Source organism: Puntigrus tetrazona, chromosome 1 (assembly GCF_018831695.1).
Source record: "Puntigrus tetrazona isolate hp1 chromosome 1, ASM1883169v1, whole genome shotgun sequence".
In the NCBI taxonomy this organism is placed as follows: Eukaryota; Metazoa; Chordata; class Actinopteri; order Cypriniformes; family Cyprinidae; genus Puntigrus; species Puntigrus tetrazona.
Genome location: NC_056699.1, coordinates 29,354,499 through 29,378,552, shown reverse-complemented (window position 1 = coordinate 29,378,552; position 24,054 = coordinate 29,354,499). Strand labels below are relative to the sequence as shown.

General features: G+C 39.9%; 2 protein-coding genes across 5 annotated transcripts in view; one reads left to right on the top strand and one right to left on the bottom strand.

Annotated features, from left to right (window-relative positions):
- The window catches only part of mslnb (mesothelin b), a 35,902-nt gene extending 23,826 nt beyond the window's left edge, over positions 1-12,076 (top strand). For both annotated transcript variants that reach the window (XM_043252743.1, XM_043252815.1), the window contains 35 exons: positions 36-58; positions 190-211; positions 296-323; positions 508-592; positions 680-826; positions 994-1,202; positions 1,415-1,518; positions 1,604-1,716; positions 1,792-1,947; positions 2,439-2,647; positions 2,721-2,806; positions 2,878-3,005; positions 3,273-3,398; positions 3,558-3,751; positions 4,108-4,196; positions 4,289-4,422; positions 4,537-4,655; positions 5,365-5,482; positions 5,563-5,778; positions 6,105-6,275; positions 6,351-6,500; positions 6,582-6,631; positions 6,710-6,839; positions 7,642-7,724; positions 7,808-7,937; positions 8,099-8,289; positions 8,375-8,465; positions 8,537-8,669; positions 9,332-9,519; positions 9,606-9,761; positions 9,896-10,032; positions 10,129-10,274; positions 10,805-10,899; positions 11,070-11,316; positions 11,852-12,076. In XM_043252743.1, coding sequence (XP_043108678.1) covers positions 36-58; positions 190-211; positions 296-323; positions 508-592; positions 680-826; positions 994-1,202; positions 1,415-1,518; positions 1,604-1,716; positions 1,792-1,947; positions 2,439-2,647; positions 2,721-2,806; positions 2,878-3,005; positions 3,273-3,398; positions 3,558-3,751; positions 4,108-4,196; positions 4,289-4,422; positions 4,537-4,655; positions 5,365-5,482; positions 5,563-5,778; positions 6,105-6,275; positions 6,351-6,500; positions 6,582-6,631; positions 6,710-6,839; positions 7,642-7,724; positions 7,808-7,937; positions 8,099-8,289; positions 8,375-8,465; positions 8,537-8,669; positions 9,332-9,519; positions 9,606-9,761; positions 9,896-10,032; positions 10,129-10,274; positions 10,805-10,899; positions 11,070-11,316; positions 11,852-11,937 — 4,490 coding nt within the window. In that variant the 3' untranslated portion in view covers positions 11,938-12,076. The remainder of the gene's footprint in view (positions 1-35; positions 59-189; positions 212-295; positions 324-507; positions 593-679; positions 827-993; positions 1,203-1,414; positions 1,519-1,603; positions 1,717-1,791; positions 1,948-2,438; positions 2,648-2,720; positions 2,807-2,877; positions 3,006-3,272; positions 3,399-3,557; positions 3,752-4,107; positions 4,197-4,288; positions 4,423-4,536; positions 4,656-5,364; positions 5,483-5,562; positions 5,779-6,104; positions 6,276-6,350; positions 6,501-6,581; positions 6,632-6,709; positions 6,840-7,641; positions 7,725-7,807; positions 7,938-8,098; positions 8,290-8,374; positions 8,466-8,536; positions 8,670-9,331; positions 9,520-9,605; positions 9,762-9,895; positions 10,033-10,128; positions 10,275-10,804; positions 10,900-11,069; positions 11,317-11,851) is intronic.
- Positions 12,077-13,286: 1,210 nt separating this feature from the next.
- On the bottom strand, positions 13,287-22,926 carry LOC122355529 (NACHT, LRR and PYD domains-containing protein 3-like). 3 transcript variants are annotated; one of them, XM_043254088.1, is made up of 9 exons: positions 22,712-22,926; positions 21,333-21,455; positions 19,200-21,116; positions 17,882-18,055; positions 17,523-17,696; positions 16,163-16,336; positions 15,772-15,945; positions 15,353-15,399; positions 13,287-14,955 (listed from the first exon to the last, which is right to left on the bottom strand). In XM_043254088.1, the coding sequence occupies exons 1-9, from the start codon at positions 22,819-22,821 to the stop codon at positions 14,399-14,401; spliced, it is 3,450 nt and encodes a 1,149-aa protein (XP_043110023.1). In that variant the 5' UTR covers positions 22,822-22,926; the 3' UTR covers positions 13,287-14,398. The 3 variants fall into 3 exon arrangements, with proteins under 3 accessions (XP_043110023.1, XP_043109938.1, XP_043110099.1); XM_043254003.1 differs by having other exon boundaries at positions 19,200-21,119; positions 22,712-22,925; XM_043254164.1 differs by lacking the exon at positions 17,523-17,696 and having other exon boundaries at positions 19,200-21,119; positions 22,712-22,924.
- Between the last annotated feature and the right edge of the window lie 1,128 nt (positions 22,927-24,054).

The window sequence follows — 24,054 nt, the reverse complement described above, 5'->3', positions numbered from 1 at the left end:
CTCTCTCTCTCTCTCTCTCTTTCTCTCTGTCTCAGGTTGTGTGAACTCCAGCAGACAGGTAAGTGTTGAAGTACACTGGACTGTATTGGATGAGCACTACATAAGCTATATAAAATAGATTATTTAATATTAATTAAATAAAAAGCCTCTTAAGAGAGATCATTCATGGGTCTTTTTTGTTTCTTCCAGTGTGGCGTCACACCAGTAAACGGTTAGTGATTGTCTCTGATTGGTTAGTTTGGTTGTTTTTTTCGTGTTCTATATGAGCTAAAAGCTGTTCCTCTCTGTCTCTCAGAAACAGCAGTGTGCGCGAGTGTCAACAGGTGAGAAGTCCTTTATTGAGGATTCATGCATACCTTCAATCTATTATTCTATTGTTAAAATAATTGTTGGTTTCAGACCTAGTTTTGATTGGCTGGATTGAGGTGTATCTGTCATACTCATAAATATAAGTGTGTGTGTGTGTGTGTGTGTGTGTGTGTGTGTGTGTGTGTGTGTGTGCTTCAGTTCTGCTCTATCGTTGTATCTCGGCTCGTCTCTTGATGGCAGACGGCTCTGTGATTTCAGCCTCACACAGTACGCTTGTGCAGAGGTACACAAAACACAAACTTGGACACACATACTCTCTCTCTGATAGTATGTGTTATATATGTATGTAATGTGTTTTGTGTGTGTTCAGTTGACAGATCTGAGCTCTCAGGACCTGGCGACGGTGTTGTCATGCAGTCTCAGTGGGAATGAGAACATATCTGAGGAGACGTGGAAGCTCTTCACGCAGAAGGTCAACCCTGTGCTGGGTCCAGCGCTCGACCTGCTCTCCGACACGGTACACGAAAGCACTCTCACCTTCGTCCTTCATATGCAAGTTCAGGATACGCCTACATCAGTCCATTAATAACAAAGTGAAATATATGATAAAAACAAAGTCAGAACTTTCAATAGCAAGAAATGAAAACAAGAAAGTAACACAGATGAAATGTGTGTCTCTGTCAGAGGCTGAATAAGTCCAGCCCCGCAGTCTCATTCTTGAATGTGATTGGAGAGGTCACTATAAGCTCCTTCAGCTCCACCAATCTGAGAGATGATTCGTTCGTCCAGCACTGGTTTAATTTCAGGCTCCGCCCATTTTTGCCCTATGCCTCTGAGACGTTCCTGTCCTGTCTGTCCACCAGAGACTTCAGCTGTGACACCTACAGGAGTGTGTGAGTTGCACACACACACAACTCTGTATCTCTGTATTGCTGTAAACTTACCCCAAAAAAAGTCTTGGTTCAGGCCTTTAAACAGCTCTCAGAAAGTGAAGACTGGCCAAAATGTCCTCACTTTACAAGACTGTCCTCACTCCAATGGTCTAAAACTCACACACACACATATCATATGTTAACACAGCTCTGAGGTTTGGTCTCTTTCACAGTGTCGACAGCTTCAGTCAGAGTTTTGATGTCATGTCCACCTACACACAAGCTAATGTCTACGTTGACTTCATCAAATTCTTCCTCTCTCAGAACAGCACCTCAGGTTTTTCTCTCTCTCACACACACACACATACAGAGAAACACACAGTATTTGTAGTGAATGCTCAGCTGTGCTGCTCTGTGTTTAGGGTGTGTGGACATATCTCAGAGCAGCAGTGATTGGTTGATCAGCAGCTTTGGACGTTTCTCTGTTTTCACCACAGTCTCTGATCTTCAGACGCTCAACCCCAGCTTCAGTGTGGTATGAACACACACTCTCACACATAGATGTGTAAAAAGGTGCCCTTTGTGGATGTGTTCCTCTGTGTTTGTGCAGTTGGACACTCTGGGTCTACTGAGCATCAAGCAGTTAGTGGAGGTGTCCAGCTCTCCTGGATTCTTGTCGAGCGCCACTGCGGTCAACAATCTGCTGCTCTACGTGCCGGACGCTCAGTTCACTGCATTCTTCACATCACTCTCCACTACTCTACAGGTGACACACACATAACACAAACTATTCATCAACATACTCTCAGCCAGTCACAGCTCAGATGCTCTGCTTCGCTCTCTGATTGGTTGCATGTGGTTTATTTGCGTTTCAATTTTTTTCTCCAATATAATAAGGACTTTTAATACCTGACTTTTCTATCAATTTTAATTCTACCAATTTATAGATTATCCACAGAAGTCCTAGTTATGATGTCTTATATGCTGTCTGAATGTGGGATTACCAATTAATTGATTAATTTTTCAAAGAAACATTACCACAATTAATTGATTATCAAAATAATCTAAATAAGCTCTTAGTTCTCATTGGCTGTCTGAGGTGTGTCTGTGTTCTGTCTGAGGTATATCTGTGTTCTGATTGGTCGTCAAAGTGTGACTGTGTTCTGATTGGCCATCTGAGATGTGTATGTTTTCTGTCTGAGTTGTGTCTGTGTTCTGATTGGCTGTCTGAGGTGTTCTGTGTTCTTTGTCTGTCAGATGCAGGGCGTGGTTCTCCAATCCCCTGTGCAGGAGGCGTTTCTGGAGCAGGTGTTTGACAGAGCCAACCTGACCACTTTATCAGATGCCGAACTGCAATTCTGGATTCTGAACATACTGCCGTCCTTCGTAGCCAACATTACTGTTCAACATGTGATGTCCTATTTCAGCATCATCCAGCAACGACCCTGTCCCATCAGCCAGCAGGCGTAAGACTCACACTCTCTCACACACACACACACACACACTCATCAGCATACTTACTGATCTTTGCTCTTCCAGAGTGCAGCTGCTAAACTCGTCCAGCTCCACCTTCCAGCCAGAGACACAAGATCAGATCTACCAGCTGATCCTTGGCTTACTCACAGGTGTCCATCCATCTATCCATCCATGCATTCATCCCTTCATCCACTCGCTCATCATCCCTCTGTCTCCACAGGCCCTGACCCGCTGCGTTGCTATGCTAACCAGAGCTACTACGCCTTCCTGACCTCTTCTTTCATGAGTTTCCAGTTTCCTGATCTGACCACCTTCCTGTCGCTGATGCCACCGGCCCGTGTGCCAGAGGTCAGAGACGCTAGACGGCCTCTATCTGCTGAAAACTGATCAGATCCAATATAGAGTCAGTGAATCAGTGTTGAAGGTTATAGTCATTTCTTCAAATCAGTAGTACTCAGCCATGGATCTGGAAGATGATTAAAGGGGAGCCTCTTAATGCTATTGTGGGAAATTGCTTTGGAGAACAACAGTTTAAATGTGCACCAGATGACAAAGCATGCCTTTAACTCTTTGTATTGTAAGTTCTGCTATTAGATTCGTGTGATTGTCTCACAGCTGTTGGAGTCGGTGTCGCCAGTGGAGGTCAGCAGTCTCCTGAACCGGCCCAATGCTATAGATGATGTGACCCAAATCTGCCAGTTTTTCCGAATTTACCCAAAGACACCCCAGTACTTACAGACGGTATGGACATCTTTTGCTCACAAACTAATGCCATGGCCCTCTAGATTTAAATCTTGTTCAGCAGCTCCTGAATAACTGTGAAATGACTAGAACAGGACAGGTTCAGAATCCTTACTGCCATGTGGCAGCAGCAAATGAAGAAGTGTCTCTGTGCTGCAGGAGCCACTGTTGCCTGATGACTTGGCCCGGCAGGTGTTGTCCTGTGTCTGGCCTCAGGTCCTGAAGGTGGAGAGCCAGTCTGAGGTGAATCAATGGTTTGATCATCGATTGTTTCAGTACCTGCCTCTCCTCACCTCACAGTTCATCGCTCCCGATGTCATGTTAAAAGCCTCCTGTCTTCCCTTCAAGAAGTTGTGAGTAGCTTGTTTTCATCATTAAACTGTGAATCCAGTGTAGCAAATACAAGCTTAAAGAACAGTCAAAACATTTTATGTATTATGCATAGCTCACACAGAAGTCCCTCTCAAGCAAATCATCTTTCTGTAGGTGATTTAATGAATGGATTTCACAGAACTATGGTTAATAAAACTGTAAAAAGCGTAAAAATTTTGTTCTTCAAACTCCAGGAACAAACTCCAAATCATCTTTGTTTTGGCCTGATTGTTTTCTAAATAATGTCAGTTTGTACTTACTATTCGCTATCATTATGGGCCTCAGCAGCTAGTATTCCTCAAAATAAATCTAATGATGGTGGATTCTGTGTCTTTAGTGTTTCAGTGATGGCTGCATACAACTACTCTGCAGCAGAGTTTTCACAGAGCGACATCTACGACAGCATCCTGGTCTACCTCAACACCTGTGAGTCATTTTGACTGCATGACAGAGTCTGCTGTCATAATATTAATAAGCATTTGTCTGATGATGAACCATGTTTGTCTTTGCGTTCTCAGCTTCTGATTCCACTCCGAAATGTTATAACACCTCCAACCCTGATCTCAACTCCACCGCCTGGTTCGCAGAGTACATCTCCATCTTCTTGAGCTTCGTCACTCTGGATGACCTCCTCCAGTTTGGCTCGTTTCAGGTGTCAACCAACATCTTGAAGAACTATTGAAGATCTGCTTTCTGTTATTTTTATGCATTCATTTTCTACTCACCCTCATGTGTTTTCAAACTCAGAAACCTGTTTGTTTTTCAGCCATTCCTGGAGAACCTGGAGAACCTGCAACTCTTCGGTCAGATCAGCGTTGATGATTATGTCTTGAACTACTACATAACTCTGCTGTTCGAGATTAATCCATACTTCAGTGCCTACTAGTAAGAGACACCAACAACACTCTCAATAATCACGTTACTAAGCTACACTCTTAAAATGAAAGGTTCCAAAAGAATGTTTTCTCAGTGATATACAACAAACATCTAGGTTCCCCAAAGAACCTTTTAGTAAACCTTTTTTTCAAAAAATCATCTTTTCTTAGGGTGAAGTATAGTTTAGATACCCATCAGATTCCATCATGAAGAATCTTTTGTTCGATGGATAGCTTCCATTGAATGTTGAAGGAGCTTCATGGGCACAGCGATGTCAATAAAGAAGCTTAATTTTTTGGAGTGTACATGATGAGTCATTTAAATCAGACATTCTCATCAAATGAAGGATAAATTAAATCTCACTTAACACACTTATTTAAATACTACCATGTGGAAAAAACAGCTGTCCTCTTTGTCAACTAATTATCATTAATTCACAATTACATGTCTATTAACTTTCAGAGTAGACTGTTAGAGTAGGTTTAGGGTTAGAAGAATAAGTTTCTGATAGTCAGAGTGTAGTATGTTGTGAACTCATCAAAATAAAGTATTAGAAGATATTAAGCAGACAGTCTACTAATACTCTAATGACTAATAGTTGGCATGTAGTTACTGTTAGTAGAATGTTGAAATATTATTGAAATAAAGCCTTAACTATAGATCATTAAACTATATAGATTATAGACACCCAGGCTGGATAATGTTTGTGTGTTCACAGTCTTCCTCTGAAGTTCCTTTGCTTGGCTCCTGCGAGCTCCTTCCTTGATTTGAGTTCAGAGCAGCTGAAGAGCGTCTCATCCAGTGTCCATCAGAACTGCACCGACATCCTACCTGACGTATGTACAGGAGATCTCCAGTGTGTTTATGTGATCAATAATCTGCTCTATCTGAGCTAAACCCGTGTGTGTGTGTGCAGGTCTCGGCGGCTCTGGCCAGTAATGCAGAGGTCCTGACGGTGGACATCATCCAGGCTCTGGGTCAGTCATGCACAGGTTTGAGCACGGCTCAGATCAGTGGCGCTGGAGGGAACGTGCTGCTCAAGGCACTCTCTGTGCTCAGATTCGTTCAGAACTGGAACCTGGATCAAGCCATGATGATCATCCAGACCCTGCTGTCCTCTGGAGTTTACCAGGTACACACCACCAACACCTCTCAAAGCCCACCGAATTAGTGCTGCTTCATTCCTGAGGGAACCAGTGTTATTGAGCGAATCGTTTGAATCGACGATTTTTCTTTCTAAATCGTATTAGTGTTGTTAAACATATTGTTGAATCAGTGATTATTTCTTAAACACAGTCACTTATTTCAGTCCTGATTAAATCAGCATTGTTGAACAAATTAGTTGAATCAACAACTCAGTAAATACACAACAGACTTCAATGAATCTACCAGCAACAAATCACTGGTTTGTTCAACAATATAAGTGATATAACTAACAAACACTTATATCTGTGGCAGATTAATAGCGCTGTCAGTCTGCAGAACCTGGGATCACTGATCATCGGTGTTCAGTCCTCAATCCTCGACCTGATCTCAGGAAATATCTTCCTTGAAGCCATTAAATCTCAGTTGTTCCTGACCAACATCATCGGCGCGCCTGTTATCATCCAGCAGACCATCGTCAGCCAGGTATCTCTCGCTCACTCATCTCCAGAGCGTCTCGGCCTGGTATCGTGATGTCTCTGTCTGCCTGTGTCTCTTCAGATCATTTCCGTCAGCAGCTCGTCCGACAGCATCGTCACAAACGTCCCTGACTCCATGGCCACAGAAATCCCTCGCGTCCTCCTGCAGAATGTGTCCTCATCCTCAGCGACTGCGCAGACAGTCAACCAGAAGACATGGAAACACGAGCAGGTGCGACGGGCGTTCGAGTTGAACAATAAGCACAAATGTGAAATAGTAATAATCAAATGGTTGATTTTCTCTTCCTTTCAGGCTGTTTTGATCTTTGAAAGCGTTGCTGCGCAGTTCAGCAACCCAGATGAGTGAGTGACGAGTTATGGGTCAGCTTAGACAAGGCTGTAGTTCTGACCATGTTAACACGAGTGTGTGTGTGTGTGTAGCATGTCTTTTCAGGTGCTGCAGGGCTTCACATGTTCACGAATCCAGAGCTTCAGCTCCAGTAAGGTGATGAATGTGATCCGTGGCTGCAGACGGAGAGTCAATCAGACGCTGGTCCTGCAGGAGTCTCAGGTGCTTTTACTAACCACTTTGAAACCGTTACAAAAGAATACATTTTGATAAATCTACTCTGGCCGACATTAAAGCTTCCACTTCATCAGTAACACAAGAAAAATATTGATCAGTATCATTTCCTAACGCTGGTATTTTCAGCTTCAACCTCCACAAAAGATCACAGAATCCATCGGTGATCTAAGATCATGTCATCTCCTGGAGGATCTCAAGTTTAATTTAATTGCATTTCTGATTTTGCTGCGTTTGATGTTTTTCTGGGTACATATTTTTTTTTAATGCAGAAATTTAGTCATGACCAATCTTTAAGCCGAACCTTACCCATAACTAACTAAAATCTGATTTAATAATAGATGAATGACACTGATGTACAAGCAACAAACACTAAGCCTAAACTTCACAAGAACTATAAACTGGTTCTTTCAATCTGGTTAACCACAGTTTTCTCCAGGGTGAACCAGAACACGTCACACTCAGCAAAATCAGGTTCTGCAGCTTTAATTAGTTTAAAGATATTTAGCACAAGAGCAGGATGGAGTGTGATCCTGAGCAGATTAAAAAAATCATGTGTTCATTTTACTAACAGAATCAAACTTATTCCTGACATTTACATCAGGAGACATGGAGAAGATCACGTTAAACATGTTTACCTGCAAAATTTGAGCACGAGCATTTAGAAATCTATGCCTTAAAAACTACAAATAATTTTATAGGCTGATCTTTGAATACAGTGAGTTTAATATCTTACTGAGTAACTGACACACAGCTTTGATGATGAGACCTGTGTGTGTGTGTCCCTCAGCTGACCTGCATGTATCGCTACATCAAGAGCTCCGATGTCAACACTTTCTCCCAGTACCCCGCCGAAGTGCTCATCTATTACAAGTGCGTCTCAAAGCTCAAACACACTCATGCCTCGCTCACACTGAGTTCATGAAGATCATCGTGTGTTTGTTTGTCTGTTTCAGCTACTCGATGATTGACAAATCTCTGTGCCGCTCGTATTTCTCGTCTCTGGGAACAGCCAACTTCTCTGTTCTGTCCAGCACACTGTCCTTCAAGAAGCAGACACTGTTCAACAATGCCAAGGACTGTCTGGTAAACAAAACTGCCTTCTTACATTCATTCATGCACTGAATCTGGGCTTCAGTTTAACACTTATGTATGGGGCATATATATTTATGGACGTTGGTGAACATTTTTTCAGGATAAAGGATGTGTTTTTCTGGTGGTGATGTGTGGTGTTTGGTGTGTTTCAGGGAATCTCGGGCTTCAGGATCAGTCAGGATCAGCTGGATGTTTTGGGAAACATGTGCTGTTTTCTGAGCAGTGACTACATCCAGAGCTCAGACCCATATGTGCTGGAGAAACTCAAGCAGTGTGTGGATCTATCGGCTCAGCAGATCTCTGCGCTGGAGAGCGTCCTGCTGGGAGGGAACACCAGCTACGGGTACACACACACACACACACACACACACACAGTGTGTCACCTGTGCGTTGCATGAGCTCAGACTCACTCCAGAGCTTTCTCTCAGACCCTCAGACAGCTGGAACAGAACCACGCTGGAGAACCTGGGCCTGCTGCCGCTCTACCTCACCAGCAACATCTGGAGCAAATTCTCACAGGTACGCCTGGTGTGTGTGCATGTGTGTGTGTGTGTTTCAGACTTAACTTTTTGTCTGTGTGCGTTTGTCAGGACAACAAGCAGAGGTTCCTGAAGACCTTCATTCGTGACCTAAGGAAGAACAATAAAGCCTCAGAGATGAAGATCCTCAACATGATGATTGAGGTCACCAAAATCTCACGAGTCAAAATCAAGAGATCTGCTGGTGAGAATCACTGCAAAAACTTTGACATTTTTAGTCATTTAACAGACGTTTATATAGTAATTTATTCTTTGGCTCACAAATGAAGACAATCGAAGCAACTAAAGAGCAAGTCTCAGTTAGCCTAACACAATACACATAGCAAGGGTTTCTTTAAGTAAATAAGTAGATAGCGTAGAAAGGATGTGTGCACGACAGATAAAATAGTAGATAGTACCACAGTTAAAGGGTCAAATAAAGATAGAACTGTTTCCTCTGGCTTGCTTAGTTAGGGACACGTCATTTCTAGTATTTATCATTGTTTTGAGTACACAGATTAGAGCTCAACTCATATTGAATTTTACCGATACTGATAGCTTCGACCGCATTTGTCGATAACTGATTAAGTCACACATAGTTTTAAACTATAATAAAATTTTTTATTAAAAAATAAAAACAGAACACTCCTTGTAAAATAGTACTTTATTACAAAAAAACAAACAAAAAAAGGTGGTAGAGGTGGTACCACCCTGATCATGTGCACAAATGACGTTTTATATATATATACACCTTTATATAAATAACGGTATATACCTTTTTTGGAAACCTTGATACATTTAGTTTTTTTATTTTCATTAAATGAGTGTGTGTGATTTGAATCTGAATTTGAATCTGGTGTCCTGTAGAAACAGCATGCACTGTGGGACAGATCCTGCAGGCTCAGGTGTACAGCGACATGTTTCCGTTTGCATACGACGTGCAGCAGTTTAACGCCTGCTTGGCGGTCCAGACTCTGAAGGACAACCTGGAGGCGGTGACCGACCGAGTTTACGACAGGAGCTACCAGCGAATTGTCCTGGACAAACTCAACCAGGTAAAACACACACCTGAACCCACACCTGTAGCTGCTGTTGATCACAGTGTCGCCATAGAGATGCGTGTGTGTCCCGCCCCTCTCAGGCGTATCCGGGCGGACTACCTGACGAGGTGCTGCAGGTTTTAAGCTCCGCCTCCCGTGTTGCCACACCTGATGATGTCAGAAAGTGGAATGTGACCAAGATCGACACACTCTCGTCTCTGATGAACCCAAGCAACGGAGACTGGGACGCAGAGATGGTACTGTGTGTGTGTGTGTGAGTGTGTGTGTGTGTGCATACGCTAGTGAAAAACTAACCTTTGGCCTTGAGCAGAGCCGAGCATCATGGAGCATTTCTGGTTCTTCAGTGTGTTGATGTGTGTGTCTCTCTCAGGTCCAGCTGATGGTCAGTAAGTATCTGAGTGTGAAAGGAAACAGTCTGGGCACTAATGAGCTAAATGCTTTAGGAGGAACGAACTTGTGTGCGCTGAACACCAGTGTGCTGAGCAACATCACAGCTGCTAGTGTGGAGTGAGTACACACATACATGTGTTTATTAAATAGAAGTAGAAGTCTTTTTAAGAATTAAAAGTAAACATCTGTGTGTGTGTTTGTGTGTGTTTGCAGGCGAGCTTCTGCTCTCTCTTTGACCAGCTGTAGCTCAGAGAAGAATTCAATTCTGTTCAGTATCGCTCAGAATGCATTCAACACAAACACACGCAGTACAAACCCTGTCAGCATCACCACATACCAGCTGCTGCAGAACTATCTCGGTAACAACACACACACACAGACACACACAGACACACACAGACACACACTCACACACACACACACACACACACACACACACTCACACACACACACACACACACACACACACACACTCACACACACACACACACACACACACACACACACACACACACACACACACACACACACACACACTCACACACACACACACACTCACTCACACACACACACACACACTCACTCACACACACACACACTCACTCACACACACACTCACTCACAGACACACACTCACAGACACACACACTCACAGACACACACACACACACACACTCACTCACACACACACACACTCACACACACACACACACACTCACACTTACAGACACACACACACTCACTCACAGACAAACACACACTCACTCACACAGACACACACACACAGACACACACACACTCACTCACAGACACACACACACACACAGACATACGTCACACTGCTGCTGTCAGGCTGATCTTCTGTGTGTGTGCGTGCGTGTGTTTTCAGGCGGTGCTGATTCGACGTTCATTCGTACTCTTGTGAACTCTAGTGTGAATATGGACGTGCCCACATTCATGAGTCTGAAGCAGAGCGTCATCAACGTGAGTCTCCTGTCAGTCATTCCTGTCTGATGACGACATGAAGGCACAGTTTAAACAGATATAGACTGCAGTGTTACACACCAGAGAACAGACTCTGATCTGTTTCAGTGGTTGTTGGGTTTTTCTCTTCAGCTCATGGTCTGCTGGTGTGTATGTGTGTGTGTGTGCAGGTGCTGAACGTGCCCGAGGTCAAGAGTCTGCTGGGTGTGAACGTGGCTGATCTAAAGACGTATGAAAGTGCCGCACAGATCCAGGAGTGGATCAGGCTTCAGCTGCAGTCGGATCTGGACACGCTGCAGCTCGATCTGAAGGGCGGCAGGAACTCCACCCTCACAGACACCACCGTCAGCTCCACCATCAGCTCCACCATCACCAGCAGCAGCACTAAAGCACCGTCAGCACAGACCGGCGCCACAGGTACCAGCCGCTCACCATACTCTTCATCACCAAAAATAAACAGCAAGACGGCAAAAAGCACAAAACATTTCACAAATAAAAATGAAATGACCTAAAATAAATACACTTGTTTTAACCACTAATATTGTAATAAATAAATCATTTACATCATTACATCATGGTTCAAACTAACATAGTTTTATATATTTTTTAAATTTTTATAGTTATTTTTGTGCAACAAACAAAAAAGAGAAATTATGCTTTGGTAACTTGGTAACTAAAATAAAATGTTGTTTTGCTTTGGGTAACATTTATTTCAACAAGAATGTTTTTATGGCTCTTCTCTTTGTGTTTGTTTTCTTTTTTCACTTGTTATCCAGCATACATTTAACTAAAAATTCCACATATATAGAGGTCAGAAATGAAAAAATGTTCTCAATGTACAGTAGTTTAAAACAGATAAAACCGGCTGGGACAGATCCTCACGAGATGCTGAAATCATCTTCATGTCTGTTCATCTGCTGATTCATCTCAACATATATGTGTCTCTCTGCAGCTGCTGGATCCAGAGTCTGGTCACCTGACTGTCCCCAGCTTCTTCTATTGGCTGTTACTATGGCGACACTGCAGCTGCTGCACTGATGTCATCATCTTTGTATTTCCTGTCTCTCGGTCTATCGAGTATTTAAAGAGTTTCTGCACTTTCACTTTTTCTGAACTATTGAACTATTCATGAACTGTCTAAAATTGATGAATAAATCACTCTGGATTGCTGTGGACACATCTGACTAGTTTATATGTCATTAAAGATTCAACTATTAAATGCTAACTCTCCAAAACATAATTTTATAACTATTAACTATCACATTTTATACTCTTTAAATGTGTTTTTAATCTAGATTTTAACTGACAGAGTGTGTCTGCCTCTCGAACAGTGTTAGGGAGATTTAAAATTAATTCACTGAAACTTGTTGTATGTTGTAGTTTCACAGGGTCCTTGACACAGGTGTACTCATACACAACACTGTGGGTGTTTGTACAAATTTTTTTCATGTGAAATTAGCACAGATTCAATTCAGCCTCTGCGTTTCATTCTGCTGATCTCAAACACATTCATCATTATTCATACGGTCATCAAAGATTCATCAACAAATTCATCATTAGATGAGTCACAAATGTACTTTTATTAAATAAGATCAATTTACAATATAAATGTTAAAGCAAACTTATTACTCTGATTATTAAAGATTTAGTATGTACAGTATGTGTCTCTGATTTATAGATTTTTGATGATATTAAAAATAAATATAAATATAGCCAAAAACTAATAATAGTTAAATAAATAGCTAATAAATAAATACAAACTCTATTAATATGATTTATTGGCCTATACTGTTTGACCAATAGGTGATGCTGTTATTAAATCAATGTGGTGTGAGGGTGGAAAAAGACACACAAATCTATAACCTATGACTCTGACTAGGTGTTTACATTTAGCATTATTCTGAGAAAGAATATCTGGGCTAAGAATATTTGTGAAAAAAACAAGTAGTCTTAGAAACAGTTATCTTTCTTTTATGCTCGAGGTAAGAATGTTTTGATTATTGTAGCTACATTATTTTATTGGGCTAGTTACTGCTTATAAGTAAAGTATTAAAATACATTTTAGGAGGAAAACCCTGAACAGAAACATTATTATTATTATTATTATTATTGTTGTTACATGACCTTGCTTGTATCTAAATGTAAAAATACAATACAATTTTATTTATGCATTTTTTAGTCCGGACATTCGCTTGGACGAAAATATGGAGACCACAACTCTTTTAACTTTTATTAATTCCCCCTGACTTGTCTCATGAGGAAATAATTTATTTGTATGGTTTTGTAATATCTGTGTTAAATATTTCCTTGTGTATCATGCTAGATTATGGAATTTGATTACAAACTCTTTTGAACAATGGATTAAAACATAATCATCAGGCTGGATGTAAATTCACTTTTTTTTTTCAAAGCAGACGATGGATCATATATTTTGTCTAGCATTTGAAAAAGCTTTGAAAATATGATTTCAATTGATAAGGGTTCTGAATGGGATTTTTTAGTGAGCCGTTAAATGACTTGAGACGCAACTAAGACTCATGGCCAAAAACTCAAGATTTGACTCCGACTCCAAGACGTCATAAAATATAGTATTTTATGTCATTATTCTTTATTGTGGTCAATGGTAATGTCAAGTTTTGTTTACTTATAACGCCACCAAGAAGCACAATCCCATTGAATCTTTTACATGTCCTTAGAGTGTGTTTTACTTTACCCATACATGTGTGAAAATATCTCATTTTGAAAAGAGAAAAAGGACTTATGGCTAAATTTGTTTTCATTTTGAAAATGAAAACTGGGTTTCGTTCGACTCAGCATGATGCACACAATCTAAAGAGACCAGTTTTGGGATGAAAATATATATTTTTCTGGCAACTAGGTGGCACAGCGTGAAATACTGCAGGTAATGTCAGGTCATGTCTGTTATAATGCTCACCAAGTTTGGTCTCAATACACCGTTGTGGAGATGCATCCATTTTTACATGCTTTTGATTGATTTTGTTTGTGGGTTATTCGTGAACAGTTTGACTAATAGACTTGAATTCAATAACTTTTTTCCAGCATGGTCTAAAGATGATCTGAGCCATTTTTTGTGAAAACCTGAAAAACAGTCTAGGTACTTTTTTCAAACTATTGAAAACAACAAAAAAAACAGAACCTTATGAATTTTATATTTTGGAGTTCATTTGAATTGGCATGAGCCCATGATTCAGAAAAAAATAAAATTCAGAAAGTCATTAGTATAAACATGAATGAAATTTTTGACAACTTGTGGCATTAATGAGTTTGAGTTCAAAATTCCTCTAAATTTGCTATGCTGACAATTGAAACCTTTCTCAGTTAGTGTGCCAAATTTCATAATTTTTCAGCAAGCAGTTTTATGGGCTGCTGTAGACTCAAAAGTGGAAAACAAGAAGAATCCTAACAGATACAATAGGTGCAGCTTCTGTACTTGGCCTCTAATAATGTGCAATTTAATGAATTTGTGTTCATGTGAACATCAGAAAGAGGATTTACAAGATTTAATATCACACAGAGACACTGAGGAATCATAATAAACTGTAAATCCAGCATAGAGGGGTTCGGTGAATGTGGTGTTGAATGTGTGTAAGTGTGTGAGTGTGTGTGTGTCAGAGACGCTGTAGAAGGACAGAGAACCGGCTGACCAGTCCAGATACACTCCTACTCTATTAGAGGATGAACTGACAGAAGGTATATTAGTGCTCTTATTATTGTGCCAGACAGAGAATCTGTTATCAGAGCAGTCCAGACTCCAGGACTTTTCATTCCATCCAAACATAGAGTCTTCTTTCACTCCTTTCCTGTTGATTCCTTTATATGACACTGAAATATCAGCATTATCTCCACTCCATTCAGCCTCCCAGTAACAGCGTCCAGTCAGACTCTGAACACTCAGAACCTGAGGAACACCGTCAAACCTGTCTGGATGATCAGGATACTGCTGACGCTCAAACTCATGAGTGATCTTCCTGTTCTCGTCAGACAGCTCAAGCTTAGTGTGAGCTGTGTTTGGATCCAGTGTGAGATCACAGGTGTCTTAAGACAAAAAGAGAAAAACATCAAGAACACCACAACAGTGAAGATGTCTATGTGTGTTTACAGTTTTGACTAGATTTACGAACAATCCTCAAATGTGTTCACTAATACAGTAAAAGCTGTTGAACAGTGACTAGTGATTCAGATCTCAGAGCTCAAACAAAAGTCAAAGCCCTGAGTGAAAAATCCCTGTCAGGCCTAAAGCAGTGCAGATTAGTGCATATATATATATATAATATAACAAGCATGACTTCTCTTTAAATCTACTGACTTGCACAGGTTTCTGTGGTGTTCAGTCAATTCACAAAAATTCACTTTAAACCTGAGAGAAATAAAAGTCTGTAAACTTATCAATATAGTCCAAGAAAAATGTATGTGTGTGTGTTTGTGGACATACATTTTTGTAGGCCTGTTGTTATCCTGATCTCTCCTCCATGATCAACACTATAAGCACACAAACACACATTAATCTAGATCTGCATCATTCACACAAGTTCACTAATGAGAATTAAGCCAAACATATACTAGTATACACACACGGGGGACAGGGCACAGTCACATCTCTAGTTCAACTGTATGCATGTGGAAGCAGAATTTCACTGTGCCACATGGAAAATTATCAAAAATCTCCTATCTCTATAATGTTTAGTTATTATTATTGTTTTTTATTATTATTTATGATTATTGGTATTATTAATAATTTAATCTTTGCTGTTGATCATAGTAATGTTACGTTATGCAACAGAAAAAAAGGTTGGGAAATACTGCGGTAACGTATGTAATACTTTTTTGTAATAAAAGTATACTTTGGCATACTTGAGTATCTGCAGTGTATAGTCTGGATCCTCCAGTTTGTGTTTGAGCAGCTGCACTCCTGAATCTCCTGGGTGATTGTAGCTTAGATCCAGCTCTCTCAGGTGTGAGGGGTTTGAACTCAGAGCTGAAGACAAATAGCCACAGCCTTCCTCTGTCACCATACAGCCTGACAACCTACAGACACACACACAGTCAGATCATCTACACACACACATACACATCAATATTGACTAGATAACTGCATATTCTCCCCTGCAGACACTGCCAGTTGCTCATCCCTGATCTACGCACAAACACAGATAATTTACAGACACATGGTCAGATCATCTACAAACGCACATCAACATTGTGACCAGCTGACTTTAAATTATCTCTTATATGTTGTTAATACCTCAGTATCTGCAGCTGACAGTTTGGACTCTTCAGTCCATCAGAGAGCAGCTTCACTCCTGAATCCTGCAGGTCATTGTTACTCAGATCCAGCTCTCTCAGGACACAGTTAGAGGATTGAAGAGCTGATGACAGACTCTCACAAGACTGAGCAGTGAGATTACAGCCAGCAAGCCTGAAAGAGAGCAGAAAACACACATCAACAGTCAGACCATCTACACACATACATCAACTGTCATTATGACTGGTTTACTGCACATTCACTTCACATACACACACACATGCACATGTACAAATCATCTACAAAGACACACAGATCATCTACAGACACAGAGATGCAATGATGTTTATTTGTTGGTATGATTATTGTCTGAGGAAATAATCATGGTTTTATGATTATGACAATTATTATGCATTTATTAATTTTACATCATTACTAATGTATAAAATCATATGAAAACTCTTTAGAAGTTAAAGTTTTATTTATTGCTGGCTTTTAAAACAGAAATAACATAGTAACCAATGATATAGCACAAAATAATAATAAACAAAAGTCCATCTCTCCTATTGAAAAAAATCGATTGCTGAGCAACAACAACATGAAAACATGATGGAAAGATAACTAGAAGAAAATAGATTGGCCGACCAATAGCTCACTCCAAGGATGGATGATCTGACAGGATTGTTACTATGAGGTGAATCAGATCTAAATTGTATAGAAAGGATAAACTCGCTGTATCTATCTAGTCATGATGAGCCCATAACAACAAAAATATATAGTTTTTTAACCATTTTTGATAAGATGTGTGAAAACTCAAGCATTTTTTGATGATCATTATTGTCCAGTCCACTCATTTATCTTGTCTTACCACAGCTGTTGTTGTTTGTTTTGTCTATCGGTGGCATCAGGTATGTGATCATATTTATAATTTGAGGCTGTATTACGTTGACTATGTAGCCAAATTTGTGTGTCACTCACAAAAAGAACAGGTGAATCAAAGAGAGGCTCATGAATATCAAGCTGTTTTTTATAGAGCTCCTGAGAGAGGAGCTGTAAAAACATATTGAGATGGTTGTTACTTATACTGCAAAAAAATATATTCTTGAACACCTAAAATAAAACGCCAAAAATGTGTATAATATTTAACATTATAAACTGAAACCAATTTTATATGTGACTTTTTAAGTGTTTTAAATTGATCATTCAAGTCTACTTAAGAAAGCCGTACTAAAAGACACTGCCAGTTGCTGATCTACGCACAAACACAGATAATTTACAGACACATGGTCAGATCATCTACAGACGCACATCAACATTGTGACCAGCTGACTGTAAATGATCTCTTATATGTTCTTAATACCTCAGTATCTGCAGCTGACAGTTTGGACTCTTCAGTCCATCAGAGAGCAGCTTCACTCCTGAATCCTGCAGGTCATTGTTACTCAGATCCAGCTCTTTTAGGACACAGTTTGAGGATTGTAGAGCTGATGACAAACTCTCACAACACTGAGCAGTAAGATTACAGACAGCAAACCTGAAAGAAAGCAGAAAACACATCAACAGTCAGATCATATATAGACATACACAGACAAATCATCTACAGACACACACAAAGACACACACAGATCACCTACACACTCAAACAAACAGATCATCTACAGACACACATCAATATTGTGACCAGCTGACTGTAAATGTTCTCTTATATGTTCTTAATACCTCAGTATCTGCAGCTGACAGTTTGGCCTCTTCAGTCCATCAGAGAGCAGCTTCACTCCTGAATCCTGGAGGTCATTGTTACTCAGATCCAGCTCTCTCAGGAAACAATTTGAAGATTTTAAAGCTGATGACACAATTTCACAATGCTGATCTGAGGGACCACAGCCAGAGAGTCTAGAAGAGATGAAAATAATAATAATAATAATAATAATAACAGAAGCAATGAAATCCAACAAAAGAACAACATGACAAGTCTAGGTTAGCCTAATGCAGTACACATAGCAAGTTTTTTTAATGAAGAAAACAAGTCAATAGAATAGGAAAAAGAGTGTTTAGTGTTAGTTGTTTGAGTTGAGTTGGGCAGGTAATTCCACCAGGAGAGAATATTTAATAAAAATGTCAGTGAAAGTGATTTTGTGCCTCTTTGGGGTGAAAAATAATGTGGGATTCAGCAGAATAAAAGCTCTCTGAATTAAGTAAATTTAAGTAAACGGGTGCAGAGCCAGTGGTGGTTTTGTAGGCAAACATTATTGGCATAAATCAATATGTGGCAATCTGTGATCAAGTGCAGCTGCTGACACTTCTTCTGTGCAGTGGCACACTTCTTCTTCCAGTTTCATTTTCACTTTCAAACATGTCCAGCAAGGAGGGGAAAGGATAGACATAGGTGTTCAGTCCTGCTACAGTGTAACTGCGACAATAACAGGAAGTGTTCATCACTTATGCACAATCATAACTTAATAAGTCTCTTATTTTATTCACTTTTACTCTTTGAGGACTTAAGGTTTGACTCAAGACTTGTTTGTGTCTTGAAGGGTATGACTTGGTTCCTCCTCTGTTGAAATCAGCTGCTGAGTTTTAATTTCAGGACTTTTAATTTCTGATCACTGGACTTTATTTCTCTGTCTATAATATATCTGCTTATTCTCAACTTTTTTATTTTACCATCAGGTAATTGTGAATTGTGAAACAATAAGCTGAAATGCTTCATTTAACCATCACTAGTTTAAATGTTAACACAACTAAAAAATTACTTGGTAGATTATATCATGTTCCAAGTGTTCCAAGTTAGGTTTACTTAAAAAGAAAAGTGCCATGCAAAAATATGATGGCAATGTGTAGATGAAGCTCATGATTATGGAAAGGGGCCAATCAGAGTCTTGTCAGAAGGAGGGTCTTGTAGAAAACAATGCAACTGAGAGAAGTGGGGAGTTGCAATAATGTACAGTATTTGAAAAACAAGGTGTCTTTTGAACATTAAAGCATGTAAACATACTCTGTCACAAAATACACAAAATAATTCATTAAAAATACTCACATAGCTTTTCTGCAGTTAATCACAGCTGGTATCAGTCTTCTTCTCCCCTCATCTGATGTGTTGTATTTCTTGAGATCAAGCTTATCCAGCGGCTCCTCTGACGTCTGAAGCATGTAGGAGATTGTTGAGCAGTGAGCAGGAGAGAGTTTCTTCTCTGAGTGTTTGTCTGATTTCAAAAACTCCTGAATCTCTCTGGACAGAGTCTGATCTTTCACTTCCAGCAGACAGAGGAACAGATTGATGGACTGACCAGCAGAGAGACGATAACTATTATGTATATCTTTCATCATCTCTTTAATGTCCTGTGTGGTTCCCTTGATGCTCTCTAATCTGATCTCTGTGTGTGTCAGTAGATCCTGTAAGAGTCTCTGATTGGACTTCAGTGAGACGCCTAGCAGGAACCGCAAGAACAGATCCAGCTGACCATTCTTACTTATGAGTGCTTTATTTACTGCTGATCTTAATAGATTATACAGAGAGACTTTAAATGTGTAAGATGTAAATTCATGCAGAAAAAATTGTATTGGTTCTATGTTCTTCATTAAAAAGCAATATATTACGTAGAAAGCAGCAAGAAACTCCTGAAGGCTGAGATGAATGAAGCTGTAGACTTTCCTCTGATGAATCACAGATTCCTTCTTAAAGATCTCAGTGCAAATCCTAGAATACATAGAGTCATCAGTGACATCTATGCCGCTCTCAATCAGGTCCTCCTTATAGAACATCACATTGCCCTTCATCAGCTGTTTGAAAGCCACTTCAGCAAGTTTCACAATCACTTCTCTGTTGGACTGCAGGAGTTTCTTTGGATGTGTCTCTTCATACTCCTGGTTCCTCGTGCTGATCTGAATCAGAAGAAAGTGGATGTACATTTCAGTTAGAGTTTGGGGGATTTCTGCACTCAGATCTACTTCCAGGAGCTTCTGAAGCACAGTGGATGAGATCCAGCAGAAGACGGGGATGTGGCACATGATGTGGAGGCTTCTTGCTCTTCTGATGTGTGAGATGATTCTGCTGGCTTGATGCTGGTCACTGATTCTTTTCCTGAAATATTCCTCCTTCTGAGGTTCAGTGAATCCCTTAATTTCTGTCAGACGGTTGATGTATTTGGAGGGGATCTGATTGGCTGCTGCTGGTCTGGAGGTGATCCAGATGAGAGCAGAAGTGCACAGCTCTCCTTTTATGAGGTTTGACATCAACACACTCACTGATGAAGTCTCAGTCACATCACACACTTTCTGATCATCTGAAAACATCAGTGGGATTCTGCTTTCATCCAGACCATCCAAGATGAACACAACTTTACACTCCTCATAAATCTTTGAGTTCAGATCTTGAAGTTCAGGATGAAAGTCCAGCAGAAGTCTGTGAAGACTGTACTGATGATCTCGGATCAAGTTCAGCTCTCGAAATGGAAGCACAAACATGAAATCTACATCCTGATTGGCTTTTCCCTCAGCCCAGTCCAGAATGAACTTTTGCACAGAGACAGTTTTTCCGATTCCAGCGATGCCTTTAGTAAGAACAGTCTTGATCTGGTCTTTCTCCTCACATCCTGGTACAGTTGAAGCTTTAAAGATGTCATTGCAGTAGATTGGAGTGTCTTGTAAGTCATATGTTCTGGCTGTTTTCTCCATCTGTAAAACCTCATGTTCTTCATTCACTCCTTCACTCTCTCCCTCTATGATGTAAATCTGTGTGTAAATCCTGTTCAAGATGGTTTCATTCTCCTGGAGTGTCAGTCCCTCAAATAATCTCTCATACTTGTTCTTCATGCTGGTTTTGTGATGGTCTTTGACTCTCTGTAGTTCATCATTCACTGGTTGATTATGTTTATTCAGAGGCGCTGTAACGTTCATGTTGTTCAAACAGAAGACAGAGGTGGCTCCTCCAGAGATGTGTTGTTCTCCATCTGCTCTGCTGAAATAGCACAAGTAAAAAAACATCTACAAATAAAGAATCTATTAAAAAATTTAAATCAACAGAGATGTCAGTGTAGAATTTTCTGCATAATTTAAGCTAAGTCAGAAAAGGAAACACCCCCTCGGTTGGGAGGACCATGGGAATGCAGACTTCTACAATGAGTAGGTTTTTGAGTTGATTATGTTTTGAATTGATTATGTTTATCCTCACCTGGGGTCAAAGGTCACTGTGTCATAACTGAAATCAGGATGATCCATCCTGGATCTTGCATTTTTCAGAGACACACAGCTGTGCCCAGGAGATGATCCCTTCCTCTTCCTCATCCTGAAGATCCTGATAAACACACAGAAATCATTCTTGCTTTAGTTCTGTCTGCTGTTTCATTATGAACAGGGCTGCAGCAATAACTGATCAAATGATTAATAAAAATAACCGTCAATGAGGGATTATAGATTAGCCTCATCTGAACAATGTCTCTTCACATTATAGCAGGGCTGGGATGATAAATCGGTGCAGAATTCATTGGTGGATGGATTCGGAGATCTTCAGAATGCATGCCAATTCTCTCTGGAATCAGTTCAGATCTTAGGTTTTAACAGCAGATGGTGCTCTGATCTAGTTTCTGACTCGCTCGTGAAGAATGCTTTTCTGACTGATCATGAAAGATTAATGTAAACACAGCCCACTGTGAAGACCCTTGTAATTTCACTTCACTTCACAGCATTTCCAATGTTATGAGTGGTTCTTTTAGATTCAAGGATTTGGAAACAAGCAGAATGCCGTCATCTGCTGGTAAATTATAAACTCTGAAGCGACTCAAGAAAGACTCTTGATGCACTCAGAAAATCTCAAAGTCTATGCTGAAACATTTCTTGATTTGCCATGCATCGATTTATTTTCCCGATCCTACTTTATAGTAGTGAATAAAAATAAAACAGCTGCTCCTTTTCTTCTGAAGCGATGCTTTAAAGTGATTCAACAGCAGGAGATCTGTTCAGAGCTGGAAGTCACTGATTGTGACATCTGATGATTTATTATTATTTCCAGAGCTGAGCTTTTGTTGTTGAAGCACTGCTGAAAAACCCTTAAATATCACATGAAGCCCATTATATCTATTATGTCAAATCTATTATGGCTGCTCTTCCTCTGGAATGACTTTCAATGTTTCCAACTAACAAACAACATCTTTAAAACATTTATAACACAAATCATTCACTCACATTTTACCAAAAGCAACATCCTAGAACTTTAAGTAAAAAAAAGTGTCACTTATTTGTATATTGTCGTTATCAGTCTACAGATAAGCAATCTGAAATATCACACATCACAAAGTTTTCACTATTCAAATATCATAAAGCAGACACTTTTTATATAAGTTTTTATATCAGAAATACAAGTCCGAATGGAAGTCTCAGTTAAGCTGATATAAAACTGCTCGTGTTTTTTGTTAACTCTTTATTTCAGCCTGTATTTTCGATTGTAAATAATTCAGAATCTCTTTATGATCTTCATCTTCCTCTCTATGAGCTTCATACACTTTTACAAACAATCACTAAATGTGTTCGTTTAAAGAGAAGAAATGAACGTACCTTACTGTGATGTTTCTGACAGTTCTTAGGCCGTCAAAACTACCTAATTTTCCTGTCGAGTTTACTTGCGGTTTCGATTCAGATGAGAGAAGAACGCGCATGCGCGACATTATTACTATAACTACACCTGTGTCTGTAAGGGAGAGTTTGTTATGATGTTGTTTCTGAAGTAAAGCCAGAGAAGTAAAGACGCTGTGGGTCAAATGTTAAACAGCGTGTGACTGAATTTTCGTTGTAAAGGGCAGCGGTTTCTTCAACGAGTTTCAACAGTATTAAAGATACTCACAGATCAGTGAATTAGTCCTGTCACTCCTGTCAATCCTTTAAGTTTTTAAGTCGTAGATTTTTTCGCTCGAGAACTTTGACTAACGGTTACCGGGAGCCGCGGGACAGAGACCGAGAGCAGACCGGTGAGGGACTGAACAGAAAAAACACACACTTCTAACAGAAATAATAGCGCTTTTCTGTGTTCTTTATAAAATTTTATTTCTCTGTTGTGAAATAAGGGGTGTGTGTGTGTGTGTGTGTGTGTGTGTGTGTGTGTGTGTGTGTGTGTGTGTGTGTGTGTGTGTGTGTGTGTGTGTGTGCGTGTGCGTGTGTGTGTGTGTGTGTTTTTTAAACTACAGCGACTAACGGGTTGATTTTCAGTTTAAAAATAATGCAGAATTTAGGTTTTAAAACGGAATAAAGAATTGGCTGAGGTAGTGTGTGTTTGTGAGAGAAAGAAATAGAGTTTTTGTTCTGCAAAAAAAGAAAAGCTATTAATGTCATTTCTGTTAAATTAACGTTTGCCCTAATTACATTTAATATAGATCCAGAGTTTAACTAGTAAGAAGTTAGTCTCCACGGTCCTCCACAGTCCAAGTAAACCACGGTCCTCATTACTGTGTTTTTTTTAAATATCAATCAATGGAACTTGTAATTTTAAAAAAATACATTTCAGCCAGAACATAATAGGCTATTTGTCTTAATAACTGACTATGAAATGAATATTGTGCTCAATTTTCCAATTGATCTCTTCACTCAGTTTACGTATTCATGGCTGTTTTCATCTGACCCATTCATACTCATTGCACACCTACGGAGAGTCCTCACTTTTCACAAAAACAAACGTGTTGTGTGTGATTTATGAGGACACAAATTTGTATAATGACATGGGTATGACATTGGTATTTCAAGGAGAAGGTGACTTATGAGGACGTGTGGGAAACGTCCCCATTTTTCAAAAGGCTGGTATATCGCACAGAGTGAGTTTATGTGTGTGTGTGTGTGTGTGTGTGTGTGTGAATAAGAGAGCGAAAAAGGAATAGAAGAGGGTAGGGTGTGTGTGTGTGTGTGTGTGT

What these genes read in the sequence shown, in the direction of transcription:
- LOC122355529 (XM_043254003.1), bottom strand. Translation starts at nt 22,821, where the DNA reads ATGTCGCGCATGCGCGTTCTTCTCTCATCTGAATCGAAACCGCAAGTA. An exon ending in GTCAGAAACATCACAGTAAG is followed by an intron (nt 21,456 to 22,711) that starts GTACGTTCATTT and finishes TGTGTTTATCAG; the next exon opens with GATCTTCAGGATGAGGAAGA. An exon ending in ACAGTGACCTTTGACCCCAG is followed by an intron (nt 21,120 to 21,332) that starts GTGAGGATAAAC and finishes GTGCTATTTCAG; the next exon opens with CAGAGCAGATGGAGAACAAC.